The sequence below is a fragment of the Phaethon aethereus genome, assembly GCF_964289735.1.
Source record: "Phaethon aethereus genome assembly, chromosome: 9".
Classification (NCBI taxonomy): Eukaryota; Metazoa; Chordata; class Aves; order Phaethontiformes; family Phaethontidae; genus Phaethon; species Phaethon aethereus.
In genome coordinates this window covers 11,640,712-11,667,193 of record NC_138585.1, presented here as the reverse complement: position 1 = coordinate 11,667,193, position 26,482 = coordinate 11,640,712, and the positions used below count along the sequence as shown (strand labels likewise).

At 38.7% G+C, this 26,482-nt stretch overlaps 1 protein-coding gene across 12 annotated transcripts in view; it reads left to right on the top strand.

Moving 5' to 3' along the window:
* Nucleotides 1-15,846: 15,846 nt before the first annotated feature.
* TRIP12 (thyroid hormone receptor interactor 12) overlaps nucleotides 15,847-26,482 on the top strand; it is a gene marked incomplete at both ends in the record, with an annotated part of 51,461 nt that continues 40,825 nt past the window's right edge. For 6 of the 12 annotated variants that reach the window (XM_082003873.1, XM_082003869.1, XM_082003865.1 and 3 more), the window contains 3 exons: nucleotides 15,847-15,944; nucleotides 24,460-24,585; nucleotides 25,578-26,374. In XM_082003873.1, coding sequence (XP_081859999.1) covers nucleotides 15,847-15,944; nucleotides 24,460-24,585; nucleotides 25,578-26,374 — 1,021 coding nt within the window. The remainder of the gene's footprint in view (nucleotides 15,945-24,459; nucleotides 24,586-25,577; nucleotides 26,375-26,482) is intronic. The other 6 variants (XM_082003867.1, XM_082003866.1, XM_082003875.1 and 3 more) reach the window with 3 other exon arrangements.

The following is a 26,482-nucleotide window of genomic DNA, read 5'->3' as shown; positions in this document are numbered from 1 at the left end:
TCATTACTGAATTAGGATTTCAATATTTAATCCCACCACAAGTTCAAGATTATTGCCTGCCTTTGAGTGTTACAAATGTTTAAGCACCCATAGCTTACAGAAACTGTCATTCAACTGTTTTTCTCAACATTGGGCCTTCAACTGCATGTTCACATAGCTGTGAATATTTTAAGTCCAGCTGTGTCTAGAAGATGGAGGTACTTTGAACAAAAAGACTCTTGCTGTAGTGTGGTTGCTGTAACACAACTTGGAAGTTGGCAGGGATGAAAAGCTGTACTTTAATGGTCCTCAGAAAGAGTACTGGTACTCTTCTGCTAAACTCTGGTTCAGTGAGAATGTCTATCTACACACATTCATAGAGTAAACAAGTACAATTTTATGGCACTACTGACATAGTGAAGGAAGGTAGGCTGTCCTGCTGTCCTGTGAAAAGTATTTGAAAGAACCAGTCTTAAATCTTAATTTCTGAGAATAGGCCCTCTCCTTTCCTGAGAAATACTGTCAACACTAATGGGATCTCTTTTTAAATAGTAGTTTGTTTTTTTGTTGTGGTTTTTTTTTTAAAGCAAGGGGCAGTTCTTCCGTACTGTGTTTTTTCATCACTTTTGATTGGAGTACTTTTAAATGCCTGACTTTTAGTCTGAAATACCTAGTTGCCAGCTAAAGGAAAAAAAGTAAAGTGCAAAAGTATGTATAAATACTCAGTTTTTATACCACTGACTCTATCTATATTGTCATTAAATGTTGTAGCTATACCATGAAAGGTAGTTGCTCTCACAAAGATCTCTATGCTTAGTTTCTCTAAGGGAAGGTGTTCTAAATATGTTAACCCAGCATGCTTAAGCTTTGAACAGCTGAGGCAAGGAATTCAAGGACCTGGAGTTTTGTGTCCATTTACTCATGAATGCTATTCTGAGATCATGGAGTGTGACAGGTAGAGAAGATGCAAAGTACTGTATTTCCTCTGATTCTCAGATAGCGTGTGTGAGACATAGCTGAGTGGGGCTTCTAAGCCCCTATCTTTGCTTTGTGTGTACTATCTCACTTGTTAAAGCCAACTTGGTTTGGTCTTTCTGTTGGCAATAGCAAAAGCAGAAAGTGACTAGTGCAAGTCCGGACCTGTGGCAGCTAGAAGCAGAAGCTCAGCCTACAGTAGGAGATAGTGATTTAAGTGTCTAAGTTTAGTTCAGTCAAGGTGCATCCAAAATCAAGGTAGTTTGTTACTACTTAATAGTATTCCAAGTTACGGCAACAATTTAAGAGTTGCATCTGTTGGTGTGTGTTTGCTGTGTTCTTGGGGAGGTTGGTGGCCCAGCTTTGAGGTGGGAAGAATCTTAAAATACACATTTGTGACTAGCTGTTATCTAAGCTGCTTTGTTCTTTATACTTGCATACACTGGACTAGCATTTGTGGTGGGAAATTGAATTTGTAATTTATTTAGATGACCACACTCACTGGTATGTCTCCCAAGAAATCTAGTTGCGTTTTGAACTTCCATCAGTACTGTGGTACTCTTTGGAAGCTATGGTGGAGTTCAACTGAAAAACTGCATAGTGCAGACTGATAGCTTTAAGGTCTTAAAGACTGGCTTCTCTAGGTTTTCTCTTCTTGGTCTGTACCGTAACTTTAGTAGTAAATCTTGCATGAAGAGTGTAAAGAGTGTAATCACTATTAAGCTTAGCGTTAATGGGGTTATAAAGAAAGGTGTGTTCAGCTCAGAATGTCTGTAATATTTGTGTATGTAGAGAATGTTTATGCTGTAATTTTAATTAGAAAAGTGTCTATTGTAAAACAGACATTGCTATACCACCTCTGAAATGTTTTTCTTGAAAACAAAAAGGCACCCCTGAAACTTTCAGACTTCTGTCATGTAGCTTTTTAATGTAATAAATATTGTCATATTAGTCTATGCTGTCCTTGATATTTGAAACCACAACAGCAGACTGCTGATTTGAAATTTCAGTAGTTGAAACTACTTCTTAATATTAAACTATTTCTTAGATACTGCAAGTTTGAGCAGTATTTTCAAACTGTTTTTCAGTTCTGTGCAAGAAGTTCATGCTGGACAGATTGCACTGTTTCCAAATTGCAGTACACAGTATCTATGTCCCAAAACTGTTCTGTTGAGGGAGCCTTTAAGTACAAAGAAAATATACAAATAAAGTTTGAGAAGTATAGAAGAAAGACCCAAAGTTAGTACAATTAATTTGGCATGTTTGGTAGCTAATGGTGGTTGGAGGTGCTAGGAAATAATTGATGGGAGAGAAGATTGCTTTCAAAGACTTGAAGTGGGGAAATAGAGGTAGTAAAGATACTGTGATTACTAGAACACTTCATTGCTCATTAATATGTGAGATGGGGAGGTGCATGCTCCTAGCTGAGTATCTTTGATTAGCAAAACAGATGTAGGGTTAAGAGAGACTGTAGCCTTTATGAAATGCCTGAATTTTGTATTTGATATGATAAGATACTGAGCAGAGGGGAGGGAAGGCAGAAACTGCTCACTTCTGGGCTTACAGGTATTTTCGCTCTTCCTTCACAAGCCTGTCTACTTCATATTCTTTTAATCTTTCCCTGAAGCCACTCCATTCCCTATGTGTTTTTTACTCAAGTGTTGTAAAGAGAGTTGTTCTGTCTTGCATCATGATGAAGCTGCCCTCTCCAGTTAAATATAATTTTGTTTGTCTTGTCTCCCTTACTAGTGCATTTTATTAAATGGCTTAAAATAAATAGTAAAGAGTGTAATATGCAGAATAGTTCTGAAGATACAGGAATGTCTTGTGTATATTTTTAAAAGGAAGACAAGACAAAAAGACAAAACATCTTGCATAGGAGTTAAGTGAAGTTTGCTTCAAATTCAGTGTCATCTTAATGGCATGGGATTTTTTTACATGTTTGCAAAAATTAATTTTTTTGCAAGATGGATGCACAGCTTTGCTCCAAAGTAGTCTATCTTTGTACACACAAAGTACTTAAAACAAACACTGTCTTCCTTTCTGCTCTTTCTCACCATGTTCTCTTCCAATCCTAGACAAGACCAGAATCAGTATGTGTTGTTTGGGGGTGATAGGTTGTAGGTTTGCTCATAAGACATAGTTAAATATTAGTATAGGATAAAAGGTCACCTGTATAGGAGGCAACTCCTGAGTATTCTGACTGGGTCACAGAGCAAAATTGCAAGAGCAAAAGTTTATCAAATCAACTGTTGTAATATGTAGTTCTTAATAATTTTGGTCCCAAGATCAAGCTATAGAAAGCCTACAGCTCTGATTGTTCTTTTATAAGTATCTTGGAGCTGTGAAGAAACTTTGTGTTCTTCTGATACATGTTCTGTGTACTGGTAGTCTGTGAATCCTTTCAGTACATCAGAGAGCGGTAGTTTGGCTGGGAGATAACAAGAAGCATTGAGCAGATTTAGGCAGCATCTATTGGAACATCTCCTTGCCAGGAAGTAAGTAGCCTTTCTTCCAACTCTGAAGTGACTGACTATCAGCAAGGAATTCAGTCTTTGGCAAACCTGGCCGTGCTATGACCCTGAGGAAAAATACCCTATTAGTGTAAAATTTGCTAATCCACTGAACTATAAAACATGGGCATAGTTACAGTTGTTGCTTGTGCAAGGGAAGTGTGTAGGTAGCCTTGGAGGGAGCAGGTAAAGAGCCACTGGTGAGCTAAAGCAGGAAGCAAAAAAAAGGGCTGGTGGTACTTGTATATATGGGAAGGAAGAGAAGAATTTGTGGTATACTTTTTGGCTGTGTTGAAGTTTGTGGTGGTGAGTTCTTGTCTAGCTTAAAATTATGATTAAGTCTGGCATCCTGCTAAAAAGCATTTGAAAGAGCTCTAATAGCTAGACTTGCTCAAGTTCAGCATCTTAACTCTCTCTGTTCAGGTTCTTGGGACACATATTTACCATTCCTATACTCTGTGATCCCCATGTACAATGCCTTATTCCCACAAACTTGTGTTATTTGTCGAGTACTTGCAAGGTGCATATGTGCAGAGTGGAGTAGACAATCTCATCACTGAAGTGTGCCATAAAGTTGTTTAATGTCATGAATCTAGGTACTTGGACTTTTGACAACTTTTTCCATGACTGTAAAGGTTGGAACCTTCCTAAAAATGCAGTTGTGGAAGCTAATACTGTATGTTCTTCTGTGTAGTTACCATAAAAGAATAGCTCTGAGCACTGTAAAGACCTGATCCTATCAATGATAGGATCAGCTTAAAGACAGCTTAATCCTTAGTGTTTAACAGGTGTTTCTTTGGGTGTGACTTCCTTTTGTTCGGTTTTACCCAGAACTTCTTTGTCTCTATACAGATACTGGGTAGGTATTTTGGTTCATGACTTCATACAAGGTAAATGGCTTTAACTATGCCCATGTCAGTAATTTGGTATGTGTATTGGAGCTTGCTCTTAATTACATCATTGCAAGGTATAATACCAATGTGTAAATTGTTTTTCTTTGGCCAAGAAGATGCATCTGTGGCACACAATTCCAAGATGCCATTGGTTTGAGTACTACCCAGTTTAGAAACCTTAAATGTGTTTTAATCCCTTTGTTTGTCGTTGCAGTATCCTTGTGATACCTAAAGATCCATATGCAGATCCAGTGCTGAGGAAGCCGGAAACTTAACCTGTTTAATTGGTTTTCTTCCTCAATGACTACAATTAAACCGTTTCCCAGATTGTATCATGAGGCGTAGGAATCTTGCTATGCATTAGGCCTGTGACCTTTTTTATATAGCATTTGGGTAGACGTCTTTGCTTGGGAGGATAGCTTAACCTGCCCGAGATGGTCTAGGAAAGGAGGCCTCAACAGACATCAGCTTGAGTCGGTGCTAAATATCAGTGATTAGGAAAACAAAAGGGAAATTCCCAAGATCCTCCTGATTTGTCCAAAACTTTTCTAAATGATCTTTTGAAGATGCAAAAACTTGAGACCCATTCTAGTTAAGTAGATAACAGGTGAGTACTCCCCTCCCCTCTTCCCCTGGAAAAATAGATTTTTAAACTTTTGAAGTGTTTATCTTTAATATGCGCTATAGGATGAGTGAAGAGGCTTCTCAGCTCTTGACATTTCTGTATGTTAACTTGTTTCAAGCTGAAGCTGAGTATTATCAACAGGAAGACCCAGTCTCCTCCCTCTACCTTGCTTTCCAGGTAGAGCTACATAATGCCCTTAGACCTGTAATCTTGTGTTTATTTGTGGCACTTGTCTAATCTGCTTGTACATGTCAACTGTTTTTTGTGTTTCTTCTTCCAGCAGTAACTTCTGTAAGATCTAGTCTCTGAATTACTTCATTCCAGTGGCTAATTGAAGTTCTTTTTTTGTTTCTACTTCCCCCACTTGAGTTGTGTAGAAGATTGCAGAGATCATCTTATGTTAATTTAAACTTTGGGTGGCCAAACCATGTTTTACTAGCCGCTGAGCTTGCTAGGTCTCTCTGTAATTTAAGACAGCTTGGCAAAAGTTGATTAGAAACTTGGCAGGGCTCAGGCAACCTGCTGTGCTGCAACTTGGGGCATGTATTGTCTAACAGGCTCTGCAGGTAGGACATGAGTATGTACCATATCAGTATTTCTCTTGTAGTGCTATTGCACTTGATTTTACTTAAGGTCTATGTGTGCCAGATGCAGGTGAATGGCAAACTGCAAATGAGGCACCATCTGGTCTATGGGGTTAGAATAGGGAAGAGGTTTGGTGGTGTAGCAGTAGGTTCAGTTCTGCTCTCAAACTCCTAAGTTGAGGTGAATGGAGCTAAGCACATCAAAGGCAGCTGGGCATTAAGCATTGGGCAGGGCAGACCTGGAGTAGGTGATGATCTTGGGTACTTGGTTCACTTGCATGACAATACTGAAATCAAGCTTCTAAATTGAAATTTGCACTAATTGCTTAACTGACTTTTTTTCTTCACTGGTAATAAATGCTCCCTGCCCCAGCTCTGCCACAACCTGTTTACTTGGTCTTAACTTGACCACCTACCCACTAGCTTGTCTTCATTTTGGGCAGTGTCACTGATCTGTACTTCGGGAAGGATTGGGTGCTTTTGTTCGTGTTGTCTCACAGGAGGTAAAAGCTCCTCATTCAAATTCATTCCCCTCTTCTGACGAGAATGTTCTCCCTCAAGCTTGCCAGGCAGCATGTTATTTTTATAATGTTAGTGAAAGCTTAAGCCACCACACAGATAGTGAATTTTGGCTCCTACTAAACAAGGATTTCTAGAGAAGCTGAAAATGAAGGACAGATGAGATTTTACTTCTATTGCTTGTGATGGTTTTTGTTGGGAGTGTGCTAGAAACAAAGAAGAATTCACATCAATTCACTCTGGGTACAAATAGTGGAGTTTTGGTGAGAATTTGGCTGCTGGAAAACATGTTGTTCTTTTCCCTTGGACATACCCGTTGCTTTAGTTTAATTTAAAAAAGGAGAAGTATTATTTCAGTTGTTGCTAACAAGTTGGAACCCATACTTCTATTAGCACCAGGTAGCAGAATTGCATACTGAGACTCTCATAGTGTAAACTTCTGTCTAGCAGCTTGTCAGTAAGTTTAAGGTTCCTGTAGACGTGAAGTCAAGCTCTAGCTATAGGATCTGCTTTCTCAGAGAAATTTTGCTCTGACAAGTGTACAGAAGAATGAACTTTGAACATGCCTGTTCCTCAGTTTTCCCTTCTCTTTCCTATTGCTGTGCTAAAAGGGAAGAAGATCTGTCAAAGAGACAAAAACTGGTTCAGTATTCTGCAGCTAATGTTTGCTATGTTTATATGTGGCTGTTCTCTGTGTGGCATAACGAATCTTTCATGTTGCTGAGATGGCTTAAAGATCTCTGGGCTGCTTCTGAAGCTGAGCTGTTGCTGGCTGACTTGCAGCTATACAGATCAGACTATTCTTTTACTGAATATAGACTGATTCAAAAGTTTCTGGGTTCTTATGCTTTTGATAATCTTTGTATTTGTGAGCAGAAAAAAGTTAACTGCTGCAGAATTGACTGGATTATGCAACAGAATTTAATATTTAGCTGGTTAAAAAGACAAACCAAAATGGAGCACTGAAGACCAAGAAAATACAGGTGTTGTAAACATGAGTCCTGGTATTCTGCCACTGAGAGAGCATCTTTTGGGTGAAGATCTAAGATCTGAGTGATACTTATGTCACTGTTCTTTGGACTGCATTTTGGTACACAAAAGTACACAACTTGTAATATTTCTGTCCCTGATGAACATAAGAGAAGCAAAGCAGTGAGGTGGCAGAACTGAAGAGGGATGCCCTCAAAACAGCATTATATTTGTTTCATGCAACTCTTCTTTTTTTTTATTCTCAGACTGCAGTTTCTGATCTTCCAGAAGAAAGGACTATGGGAGATAAAGGCTTTTACAACCTTAACATTAGCTAGCCCCCTTAACTGGTTAACCAGCTTGCAAGAATTTAGTTAAGCTTTAGTCCTGGTTTAATTTCTCATTGCACTAAAATGATGAGTCTTTCTTCAGTAATGAAATGAAGCTATGGATTCCTGTGTAGCATGAACTGGGGACACTGGTTGTACAAACAGACCTGAAGCACCTGAACTCACCTTTGTATCCTGTACAACCATATACAGAATAGAACAGGTGTGTTTTTGGTTGCTTTAAGCTGTCCAGATGAACAGGTATGTCCTGCTGTCTAACTTCTGCAGGTGCTTTTAAAAAAATTTTTTTTAGCTCGTTTGTGGCCCTCCCCTCTATCCAGAGGATTCTCTTGGTTCTTGAGCTGTTTAAGTTCTTGAACAGTCAGTTGTACTGTTGACTGGTTATAAAGCCATCTGTTAGTGGTACCTGTGGTCCTCTAAAGTTTTGAATAGTGCCCCATTTGCTATTCCAGTTGAGTTTCCACAGCCCAAAAGGACTTGCTAAGGTTCTGGCTGTGGTGTATAAGCCAATCCACTGTTTTTTTTCTAAACCAATGATGGGTGCTAGGTCTCAGTAGTCTTTATGGAACAAGGTTTTAAGCTTCTTTGAGGTCACTGAAGACATCTTCAATTTGCTTTTCTGTGCCAGACCCAGCAAAAGGTCTCTGCAGTCTCAGACTTCAAATTCAACTGACCTGCTTGAAGCAGGGGAGGCTGTTCAGCCTCTGCAACTTGGAATGTCTTCCCACTGTCACAAAACAGTTCTTACCAACACTGGAGCATGTGATAGCATGTATCTAGATTTTGCCTTTAAGCAGTACTTGACCTCTGACTTCCCCAGGCTATATGTTCTCAAGCTATGGTATCTTTTGCACAGATAGCTTCCAATCCTTTCACCAAACAGAAGTCAGTAGGCAAGGGTGCTACTTTGCTGGCTTGGGGTCATGGCATGTAGAGCCTGTTGGATCACACAGTCAACCTGGGCATTCCTCTAGTGAGCAGTGTTGTGCATCTTTTCAGAGAGGTTTTCAGTGTTCTTATCTCCTGTGGGAACTTGTAAATCTTCAGTTTGAGGCAATGAGTATTCTAACTGCCGATTAGCAGTATAGTTTCCCTGAATTCTGAACCATGAGACCACAAATGAAGATATCTTTAGGTCTTCTCCCTTCCTTCTCCATGCTGAGACTTTCTCTTTGTAATCTTTGTAGGTCACTATAGACATATATGCATAGATGCAGTCTAGAGAATCTTAACCTGGTGGTTACATCCTTTCAAGTTGCTAGCCACTTCTTTTGCTGATTCTGTTAAGGTAGCCATCTGCATTGCCACAATCTCAGCTAGAAGTCTAGGCAAGGTCTAAGCTCTTCAAAAACTCTTCAAAGTGTAAGGGAAAGCTGACTTCTTAATGTAGCAAGTCCCAAAGGTTGTCATAATTTTCTGATGGCTGCCTGTTGTTAAGTCAGTGGAACAGGGGGTAACTCCTGTTCCTTTACTGATTTCTGCCCCCCCTCCCCCCCCCCCCCCTTTCTATGGAGTCTGTAGCTTGAGTGTGTTTATGGCCTACTGATATTTGTGAAGTTTTCTGTAGTATCCATACCTCTTCTAATATGTGGGGTATTTTGGAAATGGTTAAGAAAATGCTTCCATTCTAATGATTACAGAGTAGCTGAATTAAAAATTCTTCCATTGTAAATGAATGTAGAAAGAACATTGTGCTGAAGCTTTTTTATTGTCAGCAATTTTGAAAAATCTGTTTCTGGCTAACAGCTTATGTATCGTCTAAACTTACCCAGCGTAAAAATGGACATGGGAGCTAGTCCTAAGTCTGTCTTCAGTGACTGGACTCCTTTGAGATTTGTAGCTTGCATGCCCATTTTGCTTACTTCCTCATCTTAGTCCAGGCTGCCGGATTGTGTTTCTGAGGAACTGAAGGGGAGGGAATGCTTTCTGAGCTATACATGATTGCAATGAGGACCAGGGCCAGAGCTGTTTCTTTTCTTCTCAGAGATTGTCCTTGGGAGGGGTGGGGAGTGTGTCCTTGTACACCTTTCCAAGTAACCCAAGATCTCAGATCTGCATACATGAACTGACATCTATTGCATGACTTCTTATGAAATGCTTCTACTGAAAATACTGTTTTCTGATAGTCTGTTAATGTCTTCTCTGCATGCCTTTATATCTGGCATGATGTTTTGATATCTTAATTTGGGATTTTTTTCTTTCCCCTTTCTTTCAGGGTCTCTCTCATGATTCTACCTCTTGCCTTCCTGCTCATGCCCAGAACTGAGAATGATTCCCCCCCCTTCCCCCCCCCCATCGTGGTTGGAAATTGTCACTTATCAGCATAATGAGTGCTATAACATAATCTGAGGTCTTACTTTCAACAGGAGATTGGACCTCCTGGTGATCTTGACAGGTCTTTTCCAGCCAAGGCTTTTTCTGTGATTTTTAATTTAACTCTTGTACTCCAGTTGAACCCTGCATCAAAAAGGCATCAGGCCTAAATAGGACTTTGGATCTGTATGCTGTTAAACTCTGCTTGTCTTCCCAACAATATAATGTCTTCTAAGAGAACTGACAAAAGTGGTGCAATTATTTAAATTTGTAATGTTACAGTACTAGGAGGCTGTAGAATCTTGTTTGTCCTGAAGACTCTTCTGTGTATAGTGGATTTGCTCTAGTTAATGTGTCTGTACAGGTATGACTGTGTGTGTAGCTTGGTTTTTATTTTTAGCATAGGAGGGGGAGAATACAAAAAGAATACAGTCCATCTTAATGTAGGATTCAGTGCAATTCTGTGTGGTTTCTGTATCAAAAGAAGTTAATCTGGTAAGTCACCATGTGAATTTTATGCTGTTAGATGCAGTGCAGCAGGTAAGCCTTAGTGTACTCTAGCATCTTTAAATCATGTAGACAGCTTATAGCTATGAATGGGGACAAGGTTGAAATGGAAGCAGGTAAGAAAATAAATGGTAACTTGCTCTTTCTATGTTGGAAGAAGAAAAACCTGTCATTTCTTGAGGCTCAATGCTTTCATGCAGCAGACTAACTCAGTATTTGCATGAGTGCAGCTGAAATCCATCCACTTTACTGTACCTTATAGCACCTTACAGGTCCAGGGACAATATCTTTTTCCCTTGTTTGTGTATAGAAAATTCCTGTCAGGAAGAAGGGAGGGATGGTGAGAATTTGGGAAAATTTTTCTAGGATATCTTTAGTATGTTGTTGTACCCACTCCCTAAATTATTTTGCGAACTATTTCTACAAACAGAAGGAACAAGAGGCTGCTAAACTGAAAATATAAATTGCCTGCAAGGAGCTTTGACATGAATTTCATGTTTGGAGGTGAGGACTGCAGTGGAAAAAGAATTGGCAGGGTGGATAACCATTGAATTTAGAGAGTATAGTAAGGAAGAGTATTCTCAAACTTGTCAAAATCAGCTGCACAAGACTCAGTTTAAAGCAACTAACTAGACTAAAAAGTTGTCTTAATAAATTTGAGTCAGCTGGTGAAGTAGTAGAAATAATTGAATGAGTGCTTGCAAGTGCTTGCTTGCAGGGCAAGAAAATAGGTGTGTATGTTTGCAGGTAAATTAGGAGAACCTTGTGAGCAGTGAGCAAAAATGAGGTGCAGCTATGAGATCTGTTTAAAATGGAGTAAGGTAGATCCAAAACAATTCAGCAGTTACTGAACCATATGTAGTAAGTTCTTCAATCTAGTTGCAATTAAAATTTCAACTCTTAAATGTGTTGTATGCTTGCATATTTAAAATGTTGATTCTACCTTAATTAACTAGATTTGTCACGGATACACAGCTGATGAAGTAAATTAATGTTATCCACATTGAAGTGAGGGAATACAAATCTGAAGTCTTAGACTTAACATTCTCTGATAAGTATGCTGAACTCTGGGTTCTGGCTGGCAAGATGTGCAACTTACTGGAAGAAAATGTTCTGGACTTACAAGGCATATAAACATCCTCCTGCCTAGTTCATCCCAGCTCTACCCTCCCCCCCATTTTTTTTTTTTTGGCCTAATACTGACTTCAGGGCAGTAAGTCTTTGCAATTTTGACAAGTTGGCTTGCTGCAGCAGCATTAAGGCACTGTTTTTTGGGCTGAGGTACGAAAGAGAAACTATGCTGACCGGTGTACTTAACTCCAAGCAGGTAACAGACATTATAATGGAGTATTACAGGCAGAGGTGCTAGGTGTATCCTTAAGTATTCAGAATATTGGAGTGCAAGAGCCTGAAGTCTTGTACTACTAAGACTCTTGCAAAGAACTTAAACTCCAAAAAACAAACCACAAAAAAACCCACAAACCCAAACAAGTTCTAGAGCTTGTCCAAGTACACTAAGGAAGCCTTTTTCTTGTGAAAGCATTCAATTCTATTTTTATGGGAGTTGTTACTGGTTTGCCTTTTTATGCTATTAGTGGCCCTACAGCTTGTTGGAGTGCATGAGTTTAGTCATTCTCTTTTCCTATCTGTAGCGTACATCACAGTTCACAGTATCCTTCAGGGGGTGCTTTTGGGTATTAAGTAAAAGCTGATACAGTCTCATTCTGTAGTTGTCAGTTTCCTCTGTTTGCTCCAAAGATATGAAAGGGTGTCAGTCGCTTCCCGTTGGCCTTTCCATGAGAAGAAAGGTAAAGGCTTCACTGCTAGTTGACAGGTGTTTGTTGTATCTTGTGTTCCTGTGGAAGCTCTCCAAGTAATATGTTTGCTATACGTTAGGTATTAATGTTAGGTCTACAAAAATTAATTCTAGTTGCTTTCCTGTACAGTAATAAACATGACTGTTAATGGTAGTCAAACAGTGTTTATTAAAAATCAAGAATATGATGCAAGATAAATAACAATTAGATGCCAGTGCTGTTAGATGTCTTCAGAAGATATGTTGTGGGTTTGAAATGCTGGTTTTTAGTATTTATCCTTGGTCTAAAGAGTCTGCTTATGAGAGCATCTGCAGGCCAGGGCTTTGGCATCATGACAGCTAGGAATATGGAGTTGTGAAACATAACTAAAATGGCTTGTTTACTGAAAATTTGATGCTAGAAGAGGACTTTGAACTTAACATTTTCAAATCACAAAGCCTGTCAACTGAAGCACAGAGGTCTGATGTGTAGTTGTAGCTTTTTGTTATTGAGGGTGTGGGGAGAATGCTCAATGTAGTTGAGGAAACAGTCTTAAAATGTGACAGGACTGCACTAGCACATTCAGCTGATCTACTGGGTTGCACATCTCCTTTGAATTTAGGTGTCTAAAGGGGGGGAAGAATAAGCTTAGTGCTGAGAAGAAGGCTTACAGATGGAGGGACAAGTCTGAATGAGAACAGTTCAGTTTTAGGAACTTCAGGGCTCTCTTCTTGATGTTTTAGCGTGAGGAAGACAGTTGTGACCTACTAAGAAGATCTGTTCCCTACTGGACTAACTGGACACATGGTATTGCATGGCTTCAGGTACTTGCAGTGGGACTGAAGTTAATGTTTTGATGTTAAAGGTCATAGCCAAATCATGAATTATATTAAAAGCATTATATTTATGAATTCTAATATTTAAAACATTATATTTAATCATTAATTATTATATTTAAAGCATGATATTTAAAGGCATACTGGGAGTCATATGGTAACACACTACACAGTAAGAAACACAGTTGAGAGGTTTCAATATAGAAGATAATTCTGGACATCATCTTGACTTGAGAGATGTATGCCTTACAGGATAAAACAGCTGCCATTTCATTCTTCTGCACAGCTGAAAATATCATGTGCATGACAACACACTGCTGCATAACTTCTAAGCACAGACTACTTAAAGTGGCTGGCTGACCCAGACAGATCAACATTAAAGTTGCCCTAGACAGCACCGGGATTACTTCAGCTAACTCTTCCGGTGTTTTGTGGAGGAGCCCATCTGCTGGCCCTAGGTGGGAAAGCATGTGGCTGACCTAGCAGAGCTCTGGAGTGAGCACTGCTCCTTGCAGAATGAAACCTGCTGGAATGCGCATTGTTATAGTCAGTACGAGGTGATACAACAGATCTATGGTAACCATTTCGTAGTATGACTGATAGGTTGACACTAGTACCCAATTTCAACTTCAGTTGACCTTTGTACAGGAGGGGACAGTACTCCCTCCTTTTAGAAAAGGCACAAAGCGTGCCTCCTTGTGGATGTTTATGAGGAGATTTTTTTTCATTCTGTGTTCAAATATGAAGAAATAAAGAGAGAATGCACAACAGCATTTGATGGTGCCTGTGATCGACTTCAGCTAGACCCCTTAGGCAGTGCTGGAACCTTGGTCAGCTTTCAGCCTCATTGTCTTGCATCTGTGGTATACTCTGCAGAGAATGCTACCATTTATGTTCTCCTCAACCTGACTAACTGGCTGCATCAGTAAGCTGGCATAATTTCCAACTGTAGCAGGCTTTTTCTGTTCCATTGTAAATGTGCTCTAAAGTATAAGAAGTTTGTAAACCTTTCTGTTAGTGGGAATGTTTGCTGTGATTAAGGAGTTAGGATAAGAGAAATAATCACAAAGAAGGAAGGCTCAGCTTCTGAGGAGTAGGGTTACAGCTTTCTCAATTTCCCAGTCATCAAGACTTCTAGCTATGAGGCTCATCGAACAACTATAGTTTGTGGGATTGTGTGTTTTGTGCTCTATTTAAATTCTTTCAAGTTCCTAAGCATAAGGCAAAAAAAACAAGGTAAAGACAATGATTCACTAATTAATCCTTTCTGCTTTTGCTGTTGTCTGCTATGTTGGATCTCTTAGTAGAAACAACATGAACTTTCAGAAGATGCTCTTGACTCCTCTGATGTGGGGATTAGGATGGGGGACAATTCTTCTGCCTAACTTGTATTCTTATTTGATTTCTGGAGCTTATTTGAAATATTTCCCACCAGGAGCTTGTAGTATTGGGTTGTACCACTACAGTGTAACAATATTGAATCTGAGCCATCAGAATGCTGATCACTAAGTTGTTTTGCTGTGCCAGTGTCTTGATCATATACATGTTCCTTTTGGCATTATAGTAGGTATGTGAGGTAATGGTTTGCATAATACCAGTTTATGTGCCTGCTTTCTTATGGACTACAGTAAAATGGAATCATTTAGGATCCTTTATTGTACTACTCACTTTTGTTCACTTCTATCAGAGGAATAGACAATTATAGTCAAGTATTGTCTGGCTTTACTGACAATGCCAGGTCTTGAGAGTTATTTTACTGAAAGCATTTAAATTCAAACTGAGCTTTAGTTAGCTGCAGCTGAAATGTTTTAAGCTTTTTCCTGGCAGACTTCTTGCTTACTGTGCTGTAGATATAATAGATACTGAATCAGCATATAGACTATTGTGTTATTAAACTTTGATTATTTTCCTTCTGTGGCTTTTTTCACCTGCAAGTATGTTTTGTTTTGTTGTTTTAACCAGATTCCACACAATTAGAAACAGTAAAACTGGATTTGCTGGTTGTGGTCCTGTTGCTATGCTCTGTATAGAAATACCAATTTAGCACAGGGTACAAAAGATACACCTCTCTTCACTGAGGAGCCAAGTGAGGCTGGATCCGGAAATACCTCTGTTTCTGAGGACTGCAGCTGGGTGTTATGGTAGTCTTCCATAACTAACTACCAAAATAGTAGCTGTAGACCTCTAGCAGTCACAAAGCAATTCCAAAAGTAGTAATACAAAGCCATCATATTGAATATTCTTTTAAATAATTGTGTACACTCATTAATTCTTCTGTCTTGAATACCTTTTCCCACTAATTGAGCTCTCAGGAGCAAGAACTTATTGCTTATATAGCTAGATACCTTTTCCTGGGTTACTATGTATCTTTTCTTAAGCAAATAGAAGTTGTATAAATACGACTAGAGAAAGAAGCTGTCTTAAAAGCACAGTAGCTGTTACTTCTGTAATCTTGTGGATACTGCTACTTATTCCTGAAACTGGCATTGTCATCTCCCACCGTGAGAGTGAAAATACTTAACTACTATTGCTCTCTATCAAGCATTGAGTTTTACTAGTTAATGTGTTTTTTCCTTGACGTTGACAAACACAAGTTCTCCTAAATTGCATTTGTTTTGTCTCCTTAAAATAATTGTAGAATCCTGCCAGAGAAGTGTGTCACCACAGAATCATAGAATGGGTTGGAAGGGGCCTTTAAAGGTCATCTAGTCCAATAAGTCATCAGTATGCTATATATACTGAAAACCGGTTGCTCTGTATGAAGGATCTGAATGCTCTTGAGAAGAATCTTGATCTGTGTGCCTTTTTAACTAAAAATTGTTTCAAGGTTTTTGTCTTAAGTTTTTGGTTAAACAGTAGCACTTTACATTTGCCTCGGCATGGCTGTGATTCTTCATGCCAGGTATCTTATGACTGTATCTCTTCTCTTGTCTTTCAGTGAATGATAGTGTCTAGAAAGGGTATGTCCCTTCAGGAGAGAGGTGCCAATGTCCAACCGGCCTAATAACAATCCAGGGGGGTCACTGCGACGTTCACAGAGGAACACTGCTGGGGCCCAGCCACAAGACGACGCAGTAGGAGGAAGGTATGACTGTTATCTGTCAGTGTGTTTTAATGTATTAAAGCAAAATTAATGTGATTTAATTAGAGAATGAAATTGTCCACTCTGCAATCCAAGCACTGGAACTTATGTAAAATCTTTTTGCCCCTGTTGAAATACTGTCTGCACTGTTATTGCATGGGATGAAAACATGGATAACTCACTATTGTGCATATTCAGCTAGAACAGCAGTAGTAGATCTTGGCGGGGGGGGGAGTGTAACTGAGCTATATGCCACAAATCACAGGTAGTAACAAATTCCTTGCCCCTCTTCCTTCCTTGATAACAAAAATATGGGGGTGGGTGGGATAGGGAGACTCTGGTGTGTGAAATTTGTGTCCCTGTTATAGAAGACTGAATAACTGGCACCTTTCTGTTCCCTTGCACTGCATGTTAATCCTGTGCAGCTTTTGAATAATTCAAGAACAAAAGGTTTGCTGTCCTTTAATATACTTGTACTAGTGAGGAAGTGGACCAGGTTGTATTTGTTCTGTAAGTGGTTGCGTCTACAACACAGAACAAAGAAAATCCTTGAAACTTCTCTATGGATGCTGACTGTATAATTATTGCCATGTCCTTTAAGGAATTAAGAGTCTTCATCTAAATGAGTGAAGCCTGTATGGATGTCTTCCTTTAATTTTGTTAAAATATTAGTCTAATGAAGAAAGGTTATAGTATCATGGTAGGCAGCATCTGTCTGTATTCTACTTCCTCAGAGGTGTTACTGGTGCAGTTATTTGAATAGTGTATCTTGGGCTTGGTTTTTTTGATGTAAAGGTATTAAAATATTGCAGGTTAGTGCCACAAAATAAAAAGTGTTTTACTGTGAAGGAATTGGGCTATAATGTGTAATGAAGATGAGGTGTGTTTCTTACTAAGATAAAGTCTGAGAACAGGTCACTGTTGAATGTATGAAGAGGCTAGCTGTTCTTCTAAGGAACCTTGCGGGAAGTAATTCAACCTGCAAAATGCAACTTCACTTTTTCTAGTTTCTACTATACAAATGGAAGAGCAGATGATAAACATAAGGCTTCTGTCCTGGGCTGCTTTAACATAAGGAGGGGGAAGTTGCTGCCTTATGCAGCTGACTATTTTGCAAGCTAGAATTGTTTTTGGAGAACACTCCTTTAACTGAGCCATGGTGAGCCCTTCATTCTGTCCCTTCTGTTATCTCTACATCTGAATGGATGTTTAAGTTAGATATTGTCCTACCAACTCTTTCTTTTTACACTGACCTTGACCTGGGGTGAATAACCCTTTCCCTAGAATAAGGAACTAGAGGCAAGTTATTTGGGCATGGGGTGGGGGATTCTTCTTTAGATACCTACTGTTTATTCAGATTTTATAGCAGAATACCAGGGAGAAGCTCTACAGTGAGTGAGACAAATTGAAGAATTTTAGGGGTGGCACCCCTCACCAAATCTGTGTCAGTCAGACTTCCGTGAGCAAGAGTGTATTGCAGTCCTGAACTATGTTAGACCTTTATTGGAACCAAAGCTCTTTGCTTAAGTAAAGAGGGTGGAAGCGTACAATCCTCTTGGAAAATCTGGGCTCTTTAGAACATGATCTCCCCTGTCTTTCTGTCTCTGGACAAGCATTTTTGGCTGGCAAAGCATATAAAAAGGCCTGGATAAAACATGCTGGTTAATATAAACTTTATAATTAATTCAGTTTCTCTTACTGTCTTCTGTATCTTCTCTTTAGTAAGCTGCTGGGCAGAAATGGCTATTGTATGAGGAACAATGTAAGACAGATCTATCATATCCTTTAAAAATTTGTAGATGAAATGGAAAGAGACAGGCTCTCAGATAACTTCCCCCCCCCCCCCCAGTTAGCAGTCTTGAGACACAAACCTTGAGACTCATCTTTCCACATATCTAGGATGCAGTGAGATAGTATGTTCTAGTTCTGCTGCTGAGCAGTATATAGGAGGGTCTAGAGATCAGTTTGATGTAGCTTCTTCATTATGCCTTGCTGTACTCTGGTGATACACACTGTGTTGTCTGCTATTAAAAAAGCAAAGCCCCCCACAACACACCTTTTCTTACCTCATTTTTTTGGGGACACTTGAGACACTAACTTATTTACAGTCTCTCTCTTGCATTTGTCATCCGTAAAGTGAAACTATTCACATTCAGCTATAAAATTATTTAAATAGAGTGAACAAACTGTGGGAAGACCAGTTTCAATAATATGGTCATATTGTGCAAATAACTGAACTTAGGATGCATCTATGTTAGTATTATAGTTGGAGTTGGGAATGCTCTTTTGAAGCAAATCTGTCATCCTCACCTGCTGTGTTTTGGCTAACACCATGGAATGGTCTTGGAACATTTTAATTGACATCTTGGATGAAACTAAACTGGAAGTTGTGCGCTAGGAGGGGAGTTCATGCATCCTGGTCACTCGTGGTTGTAATCTGGTCATCTTTGAAGTAGAAATCACTGAAATGCATAGATGGTGGACGTTGGTCCTTGATGGCAAGTACGTTGCTTTACAAATTTTCTTCTGTTGATCTTCACTACTTTTTGATGCAGTTGTACAGATAGTATGATATTTTATTCAGCCACTTTTTTAGATCCACGTGTTTCTTAAAAACCAAAACCAATACACAAACACATGCACAAAAAACAAAACCCAAAAGCCCATGCAAAATTATTGTGGAGGGGAATTAAGCAATAATATAAGTCTGTAGGGGGGTGTGAAAATGAACCGCAAAGTTTGTAAGTGAATTTAAGGGCCACACCTTCTAAAGTGTTGGAGAAGGTTACTTCACTTTGGTCATAGATTACCCTGTGAGCAAGGACAAGTTTCGATACTGTCTAAACTTGTGTACTTGATTACATTTCTGCTTTGTATAAATAGCTTTCTAAATGCTGTAAATGCAACAGCTTTTTTCTTAAAGCTTTATTGTGGCTAAGTTGCATGCATTTCAAAATACAACGACATAAACTCAGAGTTCGTGCAGTTTGTCACTCATACTGTAATTTCAGACTTTGATGTGAAGTCCACTAATGTAATGTAAGCGAGTGGTCGTATAGTCACTTGTAGTGTAGCCAAATGGCTTTGTTTTAGCCTTAACTTTGCCTCTGTCTCTTGTGTTCTGACTGGAGTGAGCACTATCATAGACTTCAGTTGAGGAAGGTGTTAAAGAGCAAGTCTGGAGAATACCTCTTCCAAGCTGAAATGCTAATGCATGTCTTTATAGAATTTGACCCTTTTGCAGCTTAAAGATCTTTTGTTAAAACTTTACCAATTTAACTTACTGAGTGGTTACTGTTCCCTTGCATGAAGGCTTTGGAAATCCCAAATGCCCCTCTGGTCTAGTATGTAAAACATAAATGCTGAACCTTCCTCCCGTGACATCTAATACTGGCAGATTTGGCTTAATCTGGAAGCAACAATGCAAACCCATTTTCCTCTAGACTGGGCTTATTTATGTCACACTACACATCAATACTCGCTGTCAAAATGAGTGAGGGAAGCCTGTGATATGTTTTCTACTGCAATTTTACTAGCAATTTCACTCACAGTAACCTGATGCAAGTTTTGAGTGTTAGATTTTTACAGTTGCATTTGTTTAAACAAACAACAAACAAAAAATAAACAATGACACTAGGCTCTCAAACAGTGTAGAAGGATTGTTGCAGGACAAATTGGAAGTAAATTTAGCATCTGTGGTGTGTGCTTTTCTCTAAAAGAAGCAAGGGATATGTGTTTGAAAACAGGTGTATAAATTGGTGAACTGTTTCCCTCCCCCATATATGCACATAATCAAACTGGCCTTGGTGAAGTTGGACTAATGTGATTCTTCACTTTCTGTTGTCAGTAGCGATGTTGAAATAACTTTGTGCTTTGGATGACTTTCTGCTCTTGTGGATTTTATACTTCTTACTGGCTTTCCTACCAGACTGAAAAGTATTCAGTGTTATCTTCCTAATTTAGAGTTACTATTACAGTAGTACCTTCCTAATTGTACAGCGTGAACCCTTGTCTGAACTATCTCTTCCAGCACTTTCCATTGAAGGATGACTCTTTGCAGGTTTGTAAGGAAGCAGTAATGATACTAAAGCTTTCCTTGGCAGCGGTAAACCAAAGAGGAGTGGGAAAGCAGATGCATTCTTGAGAGCATTCTTTTCATGGGGGCAGGAAGAGGGGATGGAAGGTACTTACTGTCACTTTCTTAACTCTGTATCTGTTGTTACCATGTGCGTTGAAAAATTGTGTCCTTGTGGCTTAAGTTCCCAGTGATGCCATAGTATTTACTTCAGGAGCAATTTGGAAGTGATATTGCGAGACACACAATAAGATCTTTTGTGAAAGTGGTACAGTTGACTGCTCCTTTCAGTTGTGAGCAATGTTTCAGTATATTGGTGTGGAGTAATGGAAGTGGTCCTATGTATTACAACTATTTACTAGTGCTGCAAAAATTCTTAATGGCATGAAATGACAGTGGTGCTTATCTTTTAATCTGCATATTGTCACTCTTCTGAAATTTTCAAGAACAGCAGTATTTAAGTAGGATATCAATTTGACGTAAATGACTGCTACGCTGTTGCAGTTTTATATGAAAGTACAATGCTTTATAGAAATTTTAAGTTTTTTCAGAATAGAATATGTACATGTTCTTGTGCATTTGGGACTGAAGGCTAAATGAGAAATAAGAGATCCTTGTTAGCTGCATAGGGGACGTTAGTATAAGCAGAATCTAGAAAACACTTTGGACTGACCTTTTTCAAATAATAAAGCAAGAAGGATGTTTTTGCCAGTTATACTCCTTTTTGTTCTGAACAGGATTTGTTTTTGGACCAGTCTTGATAATATGGTAATTGTTAACATTTTAGCTGAGACTTGTGTAAAAACTAAGTGTAATGTTTGAATTGGTGGGGAAGACAGGTGGAGTATTTCTGAGGAAAGTGGTGGGTTTTTTCTTTACACGGTTTATTTCATTTGTGCTATTGCTTTTTTAACTCACTTTTGACAGAAGTAAAAGGGTCTTTAGTTTTGTAGACTTCATGTTTGAAAGCATTTAATACCTCACACCTGCTGAGGAACATGACACAGATGAAACACTTTGTTTATTAACTAACTTCAAAAGGTATAGTTTTTTAATATGCACGGAGTAACTCTTTGAGGACAGGTTCTAGTTGGTTCTTTATTATGGTTTTGCTAAGGGCCGGCAGTTTCCATGAGATTGTATTTATAAACAGTGCAAACTGAATGGTGGGTCACTTGTCAACTTCTGTAGGTGTGTGACTCTAAACTGAGTGTCTGCCTGTGCGTTAAAATGTGTATCGCAGACAGCTTTGCCCAGTTGAGTGAAGCCTTGGAGTGGGTTATGAAACTGTTTTAAAGTTGGGAAGTGGGGAGGGAACACGATACACACCAAAATAACACTTGGAGATGCAGCAAGTGCTCAGGCTTCCTTAACCTGTCCCTGTGAATGGAAATGGACAAACAGAAGTTCATAAATACTTTATCATTTTTCATCATTCATGAGGAACTTAACCTCTCAGAATACTTGTTGCTAGAGTATTAGTTTAAATGAGGCTTCTGAAGGAGTGATATATTAATGGAAGAGAATAAAGAACTTGTAACCAGGTAAGTTGCAAGTTAAAAACCTTCAATTATGGGCAAAAGTACAGGTAGCTTACAGCCTTTGGTAAGAATCAGTCTTCTAGCTGCTCGTGTACCTTTCATAGCACTTGGAGAACTAACTGTTACTCTTTTTGTTTCTAGCTCATCAGACTATTCTAACTTCCTTTGTATGTAGGTTAACTTTTTAACAAGACCTTAAGCAAGCTGTCACAACCTTAATATAAATTGGGACAATGGTACTTGTTAGTTTATGCATGGTTAAAGTTCTTTTAACTTAATCCTGCAGTCGCTCCAAATTGTCAGTCTGGTTGCTGTTGTATAAATCTTAGAGAAGGGGAGTTAATGTCATGCTCCTGTAAACTGATATGCTACTGCATGTACAATTGCTATTGTCTTATGTACCTTCTCTTTGCAACACATGCAAGGTGAATGATTAAACTCAAAGAATGAGAAGTGAGAGCGCAGTAGGTCTTTAAAAATAAAATCTAAAAAAAGCCTCATCAGGTTTGACTCCATGTTTGTTATGTTTCTAGTGTAACCTTTCTGCTCTGGCTATGAGCATTACATTTGGATGGATAATGAAAGTAAAGTAAATGCAAATAGTCTGCACAATACAGTATTCACGATACCCAGGATATGGTTGTAGCTTTATTTGTCCATGTGTATTGGACATTGGTGTGCAATTATGTTTGTCAAACTTGTGAGAACCTGAAGGGTTTAAAAGTGGAAGGGTGAAAGCCTGGAACAAGTGGAAATTCTTCAGTGCATGGTTTAAGTACTTGATGGTTTGATGTATTGCTTTAGCCATATTTTAGTTGAAAAGATCTTCACTTAGTTGTGTTCTGTGAATACTTAAAGCACTAAGTTGAATCCAGTTTTTAATTAAAGCAAACCAGAAATCTTTAAGGGAAAATAACCTTTTGGAATATACTTCAGAATAAGTGAAGCCTGATCTGTTAGCTTACATAAAAAATGAGATTCCTGCCAAGTGTGAATTATGTAGTAACTTCTGTTACTCCCATAATAAAAACATTTCAAGGGGAAAATTAAATTTCATGCCTTAATCTCTTGTTGGGAAAAGGAAAATCCAAACACTCAGGGTTAGCTGAAACATTTTCAAGTTTACCTTGATGGAGTTTGCTATTGTGAGCTAAAGATGTGACTGTTTTATTTCACCTGCTTTTGATAGTAAAAATGATTCCTTCTAGTATGAGAAATAAAAACAAATTACTGGACTATGGAGAAGATGCTGTTAATTTAATCTTTTTCAGACCATTATGCTCTTAGAAAGATGAGCCACAGAAAATGTTTTGAATATGTGCTGTCTAGGTGCACTCATCTGTTTGAGTAACTGAGAATACTTTGGGAGAAAACAGAGGAACGAAAGTTACTAAGAAAAAGTCGTATTACTGAAGTTTTACTATTTTGATTCTGTAAGCAAACTATCATATGGTTATTACTTAGGTGATTAGACTTGGTACTTCTTTCCTACTAAGATTCATGTTTAAGTTTGTACTGAAATGCTTAAGAGGATGGTGAAACTTCCTGGTCAGTAGCAGGCTCAGCTCTGCCTTTGTTATTAGAGTTCTGGCATTTCATTGGAAGAAGCTATTTGAAAGCTTGTGGAACTCTTCTAACCTCTTCCACTTACTCTTTTGGCCTAAACTTTTTGATGTTTGGGGTTATGGGTTGGAGCAGGACACTTAAATCCTGAAGTCTACATTTCTTCCTCTCCCTCATACGATTCAAAGATGTTTGCATAGCTTAACTCAAAGGACTAGATAACCTAATTTAACAGTGTATAATTGGCAGTTCTTTAACTTTGAAACATTGCTTCTTCCTAATATTCTAGGCTAGTTTGGAGTTTTATAAAGGTTAGTGGTGCTTGGCGTTTTTGTATAGGTAGAATATGAGCAGTAGAGCTTTCCTGGTGACAGCTGAGTCAAAATTTTGTTTTATCCAGGGAAGTACAAGTGAGACATCTCTTGCCTTAGCAATTATTTATACTATGCTGTTTCAAATGCTGATGAGCTGTCTCTTCTGAGTCTTGCAGATGGTAATTCTCATTGGTTTTGAAAATAGACATGGAACATGTGAAGATGTAACTTTAGTCTTAGATTTTAATTATGGTATAGTATGATCTTTGTCCTCCAGTCAGAGCTCATACAATAAACCACTTTTTGCATGCAGCTGTTTGGAAGACCTTTTGCAGCTTATCTGTGTGAAACTTGTTCCTTTCTCTGACATCACAGGTTTCCTGTGTCATCTTATTGCCTTAATCAGTAGCATGCATTTCTTGATTGCTCATAGTTAAGCTGTTACCAAACAGCTTTCAATGCTTTGAATTGGTGGATCTGCAGCCAGACAATAACTGGCAGGGTTGAGCTTTCCTACAGAGTGGAACTGGGTGCATTCCCATTCTGAGCATTTGATTTTCTTAAACTGAAGAGCAAAGAGACAACCTTGTAAACACTCGTAACTGCATAAAGTCTTAATGCATGGAATCCTGAGGTTGATTAGTTCATATCAATTTCTGAGAGGTCTTTGACAGGTGCTCTAGTCTTCTGCCTTACTTAGCTTAATGCTTAAGTGAATAATTTAGTGATCTTGCATGCCAGAAAAATTTGAATTTGTCTGCATAGCTCAGGTGCGAGATATTTTATTCATTTAAAATGACTAAATAATTGTGTGCTTTACAAAACTGTTACACTGGTAGTGATCTGTAACTGCACCAGGTGATTCTTCAAAAATACTGCTTTAATGTTAGGGGTTGCTATGGAAAGGTTTGAAGCTGTAAACTAGTATATGTAAAGGGTCCAAAAAAAAGTAATAATTCCACCTACAGGTTTGTATCTGTATCTTGGAATCCTGATAGCTTTCTGTTTTGACTTTCTGCTGACAGGTCACATTTAGGGCAGGCAAAACATAAGGCACATAGCCCTCCTGAGAGTAGAAAATCTATTTCAAAGACACCCAAAGTGCAGTCTAATACTACTTCTGAGCAGTCCAAGGGACACTTTTCTAAAAGGTAATTGCGCTTCATATTCATATGTTAACCAGTGTTATCTGCACTTCACAGCTGTGTATAATGCATCTAGTTTTGCAGAGTTCTTATAAAAAGTATGACTGATAGATTTTAACTAATCTAGGTATTGCATTTGGTGGATATATTTCAGTGTTTCGCATTCTATTTGTGTTTTTGTTTTTCTAATTTACCAACTAAGAGCATTCCATCAGTGATGGGGAGGAAACGATTTCTGCATAACTAGTCCTGGAATACTTGCAAGGTCTTTCACCCCTTTTTCCTGCTTCATGTTGGGGGAAGATTGCCCAAGGAGTTCTGAGCAATGTCCAATATTAATTGAAATGTGGAATAATCTAAAGTATGCCTGGGTTCAGGGTAATCATCGTGGTCATACTTTGTCTGCATCTCATACACTTCTGAGATACACACCCTGGAACAGTTTTCTATCATGTAGAAGAGAATTTTGCCATTTTTGTATGTGATTCTTTACCTCAATTTCAAGATTGATTGAGAAACTATGCTTTCGTTAAGAGCCTTCCTTGAACTAGAATCCAGTTATGACTAGTTATGCATTACTGAACACTCCTTACTCTCTTGTGGAACTTCTGTTTGCAAACATTCAGATAATAGCTTCATGGCTTGTGTTTTTTTTCTTTTCTTTTTAATCAGTTTGACATATCTGTTAAAAAAAAAAAAAACAGATAGTAAAATCTATCCAAGTTACCTCATACCTTCTGCTAAAAAAAAAGCAGCATACTATGCTTTTATTTTGCAATTTATTTTAGTTTTCATGGTGGTAAAGATTTGCAATATGACTGTTCTTGTACAAGCATGGTGGCTTTTTTCTTGTTTCAATGTAAACTTAATAATCAACAGTGTTTCTTACCTGTGGTTTCCTTTGTTGTTAGAGAATGCTGACATTTATCTTGCAAAACTGTTGCAACTGTGAGGTTTCTTGAGTTAAATACTAATGCTGTTCCTGCTTACTTCTACAGAGGCTGTAGTTCATCCGCTATTCTAATACCACAAGAAGATCCAGAGAGAGTCAATACTTCAGAAAAGCAAAAAACGGGGCAAGTGCCTAAGAAAGACAATTCTCGAGGAGTTAAACGCAGTGCTAGTCCAGATTACAGGAGGACCAATTCTCCTAGCTCTGCTAAAAAACCCAAAGCACTTCAACACACTGAAACTTCTGTGGAAAGTAACAAGCCACACACTAAATCTAAGAGAAGACACTTAGACCAAGAACAGCCGAAGTCTACACAATTGCCATCAACGAGCAAGGCTCACACCAGAAAGGGTGGAGCTGCTGGTAGCTCCCGAAGTCAGAAAAGGAAAAGGACAGAGAATCTGTCTTGTGTAAAGAGTGGTTCAGCAGTTGAATCAACTGGCGCTGAAGAGAAGTCAGCAAAACTCTCCAAGCTGGCTTCAAAATCAGTGACCTCAGCCAAAGCTGGGTGTAGCACCATCACTGATTCTTCTTCTTCAGCTTCCACATCCTCCTCCTCTTCTGCTGTTGCCTCTGCTTCTTCTACTGTTCCTCAGGGTGCCAGAGTGAAACAGGGAAAGGACCAGAATAAGACTAGACGTTCCCGTTCTGCATCCAGCCCCAGTCCAAGGAGGAGTAGCAGGGACAAAGAACCAAGTAAAACAGGTGGCTCTTCAAAGTTTGACTGGGCTGCTCGATTCAGCCCAAAAGTCAGTCTCCCTAAAACAAAACTGTCTCTACCAGGCTCTTCCAAGTCGGAGACATCAAAACCTGGACCTTCAGGACTACAGGCTAAGCTAGCAAGTAAGTTGTTCTTTTGTGGAAGAATTAAGCATGTATGTTTTAAAATGAACTCTTCTGAACAAATACTTCTATTGTTTTCAGGCTTCTTGGGATTCTCTTAAAGAAATT